This window comes from Notothenia coriiceps, unplaced genomic scaffold (genome assembly GCF_000735185.1).
Source record: "Notothenia coriiceps isolate Sejong01 unplaced genomic scaffold, NC01 NC01_scaffold00037250, whole genome shotgun sequence".
Taxonomy (NCBI): domain Eukaryota; kingdom Metazoa; phylum Chordata; class Actinopteri; order Perciformes; family Nototheniidae; genus Notothenia; species Notothenia coriiceps.
The window spans coordinates 6,736,354-6,742,268 of NW_011369951.1; the positions used below are offsets into that span (position 1 = coordinate 6,736,354).

At 41.9% G+C, this 5,915-nt stretch overlaps 1 protein-coding gene across 1 annotated transcript; it reads left to right on the top strand.

The window, feature by feature from the left end:
• Positions 1–2,794: 2,794 nt before the first annotated feature.
• LOC104967222 (1-phosphatidylinositol 4,5-bisphosphate phosphodiesterase gamma-1-like) lies at positions 2,795–5,905 on the top strand. Its single transcript, XM_010796639.1, has 5 exons — positions 2,795–2,848; positions 3,264–3,359; positions 3,709–3,795; positions 4,620–4,790; positions 5,825–5,905. Exons 1-5 carry the CDS (start codon positions 2,795–2,797, stop codon positions 5,903–5,905), a joined length of 489 nt encoding a protein of 162 aa, XP_010794941.1.
• Positions 5,906–5,915: the final 10 nt, after the last annotated feature.

Consider the following 5,915-nt stretch of genomic DNA (forward strand, 5'->3'; position numbering starts at 1 on the left):
CTCACTCGCTCCTGAGTCATTCACTAGAAGTATGTAACACAAGCCTCCACGGGGGATGTCCTTGCATCATGCTCCATTGTCATTTCTGTCTGTTGTCAGTAGGACCTCTATTTATTTCCACTTTCTAGGCATTGTTGTTTAAAAACACAGTTTCTCTTCATCACGGTTCAAAGAAAAGCATCGCTGATCAGGGTCAGGTTGGACCGTCGCCTCGACTGTCAGCTTGTTGTCGTTGTTGTCTGCTACCCTCTGACACATGATCAAATCAGGCCATTATTGTTCATAAACAGAACAGAAAAAAAACAAAAAACAGTACTTTAATACATCGCTACATTGATATTACTGTTACTCAAAGAATGCTCAAGTGAGGCTTAAGAATCAAGCAATTATAAAATTGCAGACATGAAAGTATAAGTTAAGAAACCAGGACATTTTTTTTCGATTTTCAAAGCAATGCTTTCAAAGATTAAAGAAAATCGAATGTTTTAAGGCTGTTGTTAAGTTAAAGCCACAATCTGGGACGCGTCGTAATGCGAAAACAAACACAGCTCATCCGTCTCCTCTAGGATGGGAGCTGGAGTGTTTGCCTCAGAGGAACCGTGTCCATGTACTGTAGCTGCTGCAGTATGGGAGAGAAAACTGTTTTTTTTTACCACACTAATGAATGTGCTTTTGCAGTGCTACAAACAGCTGTGGTTATTTCACTTTCCCACGATTATGGCTTTAACTGGGCTTAATGACTTGAGCATTCTGAACTCATTATAGCAGAGAAAAGAGATTTTATACAGTGTTTCCATTCACCCACAAACTTTTCATTGTTTGCCAGCTCTGTTGTTTCCATTGTGTAGTTTCCAGTGTTTCAAAGTTGGAGTCAATTCTGTTTCAATCCAGAAAGCGTTGTGGATGAGATTCAGTCAGTATAAACATTTGTAATTACAAATTGTTTGTCAATACTTTGAATCTTACAAGCTTGTTATATTCAAAATCCACTGAATTGAAATGTTGTTGACTCCGTCCCTGGTTTTACAGTCCTCTAAAATGAGTTTCTGAATCACAGTTCTGTATAGAAAAAACATCAGTATTTTTGTTATCACATTTTTCTCGTCTTTTCAGCCTCCAGTATTTAGATCCTGCAGATATTGCAGCTATACATGTAGTCTCATATCAACACGCTAGTGATGCTTATCACATATAACTACAACACCTCTAATATCAGGAACTTTTTCCCATTGAAAACCTTTGATAAGGCAAAACCCCATTGCGATTACCTCAATAGTCTGCATTGGTTATTTTGGGCTTCTTTTAGACATTTGGTCCAATTGGTGGCAGAAACTAGAAAGTCGTCCATGATAATCTGCCATATTTAGACGTTTGGAAAGCCAAATGTTCCCTATTTATGTCCAATTCTGAAATACAAGTGGCCATCTGAAGAAAGTTGTCTAACAGACAGATGAGGACACTGTTTGAAATACAGCTCTTACGTTAGAAACAGAAAACCCAGCTGCTAAACAGTATTAATTTCTCTAAGAATACATTCATCTGTGTATGGTTGTGGTTGTGTATGCATGTGCTAGAGTTGTCACTGTAAGGGCAATGGTGGGTAAATAGCTGGGGCCGGGTCAGGGGCCGTAAGGGTCAATTTACTACCACAGTACTTTGGTCTTAGATGATTGGAGGACAAGGGGAGCAGTGAGCCAATGGATCGCTTTGTGCAAATTGTTATTGTTCTCGCAAACTGATGTGTGTCGATGAGACGAAGAAGAGGTCTGTAAAGAGTAGTATTCAAAATCATTTCAAATACTTCTTTGTGATTTACCAAGTTGGCACAATGGCACCACAGTGGAACCAGAGGAATCAACAAATAAAAGTAAAAAACGTGGGAGAGTGGGAGGAGGGGGAAAATAAATGGTTGATAAAACACAGTGGAGCTACAGTGTAACGGGAAGGAAGCTGAGAGTTTTAGGTCTTTTCCTTAAGAGTCGTTTTCTGATTTTGAACAGTGCAGATATGTTCCCCCTGTGGGAATTAAAGACATTCATTTGAAGATTAGAATTTTTTTGTGTTCAATTTCAAAATCAAAAACGTACCATTGTAAGGGAGCAGGTAGGTAACTAACTTGGGATTCAGATTTCTGAAAAGTCTCAAAGATTTCAAAACCATGTTGTACAAACAAAACAGTCACCTCTGTTGCAAATATAGATCTTCTCTCTCTCATCTGTACAGCGTTCCCTCTTCAGGAGGGTGAGGAGCGGGGGGTAGCGGGGGGTTCACCAAGAGAAAAAGACGGGCTTGTGTTTGGCTCAGCAGAGAGCACATTCCTCTTGGTAGAAAAAGGAGTCAAATGTCTCGTCCATCAAACTGTTTGTCTCTGTTGGTGCACTTCTCAGCGGAGAGGTTCAAAACAGTCAAAACACAGCCACACGACAGAGCCATGCCATATTCAAATAATATAATCATTAATGATGAGGAGCATAGGAATAACAAGAAGACCAGTAATGTAATAAGAATAATTAATAGTAATAACATATCATTCTAGGTTTTTTAAATTCTGTATATAAAAACAGTGGCGAGGAGAAGTTGGTACACAGTAGGGCTCTACTATCCCCCTTTGTTTGATTTGGCACATTATACTCTCTCTCTCTCTGGTGAGAGCTACCTACTCATTCTCAGCACAGTCGAATATTACTGTTGCCTGGCGACCCATCCAGAAATTGTCATTTAGATGTTTTAAAATCCCTCAAATCACAGCAACTCTTTCAAAATGTATTTTTTCGAAGCAGCATCGCAGGGCGCAATGCCAGAAACAACCTCCCCGGGTAAAAGCAAAATCTTCAATCAATCCACGGCGGTAATAAGAATTGGTGAGGTTAATCTGCCGTGGTCTGGTTTTAATCAATGTCGGTCTCAAGGCAGATTAAAAGCGTAGCCGTGTTCAGGATGGGTTGCCCGGCAGCATTTAAGGTTTCTGCTCTTATGTTGATCATTTTTTTCTTCATTCAAAACTTAGTACAAATAGCTACGTAAGTCTGAGCTATAATGTGTGTTACATTACAAAAAGTAACCCAGTCTCTCTATAACTTATGATTTTCAATATAATATATTAGTTTGGTCCTCCTTCATGTTCCTCAGAAGCAAAGGCTTGGTTTGTGTAAAGTGTGTGTGTATATAAGTGTACGTCTAGATCCTGTAAGCTGTGTGTGTGTGTGTGTGTGTGTGTGTGTGTGTGTGGTAATGATTGCGCTCTCTTTGTTTCCCGCTCTCAGCACAAGAAGCTCAGTGTGGAGGGGGGGGGGACCAGTAAGGACTTCAGGAAGGGGCAGAAGCAGGGGGACCTGGAGATCTGGGACCCTGTGGACCAGGTATGTGGGGGGGTCGAATGAAGAAGGTAGCTGAGACTCCTTTAGGACATGGGGATGATCTGTTTGAATACAGTATACATAATATCAATTCAAAAAAAGTGGAAAGTGCTTATATTGATGATCATAATTAAAGTGATCACTATTGCAAAAATCTAAAGCAGCGATATTGTCACAGTCACATGACCAGCACTACACATTTGCAGCAGGATCTTTTTTTTCTTTTCTAACTTTATTTATGGATTTTAAATATAACACAAGGTGCACAAATACATTGCACCAAGAGTACAATTACAAGCTTCCCATCTGAGCAGCTTGTTGGATGTTAAGCATGTGGTCGTCCCTTCCTCAGCGCTGGAACAGGCACTACTGTGTGATCTCTGATGACAAGCTGTACTACGCAGAGGAGACCGAGGAGGAGGACGAAGACCCCAGGAAGGTGAAACACATGGCTGCTGTTTACCAGCTTATTGTAAATGCAGTTTTTACATTTAGAATGAACTTTAAGGGCTTTCATATAATATACCACAGGTCCACAAGTGTCAATCATAAAGATTTTCGAACATTTAGTAGAGCTAATGAGTTGAGATTTGATGAGTGGGTGAGTAATGTATCCAGAAACGCAAGCAGGGCTAAAATGCATCGCAGAAAAGAGTGCAAGCCAGACCTGAAAAATAATAAAAAGATTAACTCAAATAGAATGAGCTTTGTTAATGTGCTATCAGTGGCGGACTGGCCATCGGGACGTTCGGGATGATGGGCCGGTACCGAAGTGGGCCGGTCGGACGATGTGGGCCGGTCAGATAAGTCACTAGCCACTACCGCCCCCCCGTTGACAATTTACTAGTGGTACCGAAGTGGGCCGGTCGAGATGCCCGGGCTGATTTTTAGTCCCAGCCCGCCCCTGTGCGCTATTCACCGAGCCCAGAGGTATTATATACTGACCATTAAGCCTATCAAAGGCTAAGCAGCACATGTGTTAAATAAATATGAATTGCAAGCACATTGTAACTTTCTGCACAGCATTGAATTATTGGAGTAATGAGCGTGTGTAGATTCAAGGGGGGGGTTATTATAGTTAATTATGATGGTCGAATGTACAGAACGAGATATTCCTGTCTGCTTAGGTGTGAAAGCTTTGCACATGAAAAACGATCTCCATATTTTTGTTCAGTGGAAAATAAGGCTGATGATCATTTACCTACAAAGAACATGAGTTAACAGTTACAGAGAGGACATGTGAAACGTGAAGTGTTGTCTCAGTACCAGGACCTGCACACCTCAGAACCGTGGTTCCATGGTCGCATGAAGGAGGGCCGGCAGATGGGCGAGCGGCTGATCCTGGACTACTGCACGGAGAACGGAGGAACAGACGGAACCTTCCTTGTGCGACAGAGCGATACCTACGTCACAGACTTCACCCTCTCCTTCTGGTACTGCATGCCGTACACCTTCTTCATCTCATGGCCAACTGAAACCTTTTTGTCCCATACGTTGTCCCATTGCAGGGGTCACCTTATCCAAAGGTCCAATTTAGAAATGCCACATTTCAGAATTATTATTTTTTTCAGATTTGTATGAGAGGGGGTTGTAGGTAAGGAAGAAGATTAGGGCCACATGAGGAAAAATGTTTTGGATGTGAGCAAAAGTCTAAAAAAATATTCTGTATGTTTGAAGTACATAGTCAGTGTAGCAACCTACACTAAATGCAGTGGCGAACCGTGTCTATCACAACTGGACCTTCTCTAGACCTTCCCCCCCCCCCCCCCCCATCCGCGGCATTATAATGTCCGTCTTTTCACTGAATTGTCGACTTGAAAAAGGTACTCACAACAATTCTGCAACAGCTTCATCTTCACCTGTTGCACTTGTCATTTCAACGTTAAAAACAATAAAACGCAATGAATTGCCTCTCGTGCATTCATCTAGGATCCTCTGTCTCGAGCAGCTTAACTAGGGGCCTTTAGAGTAACCCTGGAAACCGAGCGAAACTCTGAAAAGAATACGCCCATTGTACAAATTCAATATATGATGGTTGATCAAACTGTCAGTCCAACATGTACGCCCTCTCATCCAGTGCCAACGGCAAGGGCATTCGGGAGGATGCTAGAAATACCTTGGGCTGTAAGGATATTCTACGACAGAGACCCAGAAACAGATCTGGATTGCCTTTATTTTCTACACAAAACCACTGAAATGCGTTAGTGCATGCGCCGAGCAAGGACGAAACAAATCAACGTAACACTGTAATTATTTACAGATCACAAACACGGCATACCATTTCTCATTTCATTCATTTTAATGTACATTTATGTTATATATAATTAAATCGATTTTTTTTTTGTTTTATCTGAGGTCCAGGGTATTCTCTGAATACCTTGGGAGGCCCTGACGGTTCGCCACTGACTAAATGATGGTATCCTCCTCTATATCTTAATTAAGAGTACCTGTGTGCATGTGTTCCAGGCCGCATGTGTGGGCGGCGTCCAGCCACTGCTCGTATCGCTCGGTTCAGAAGGGGCCCCGCGCTCCAGCGTACTTCTTCCTGACGCCGCAACC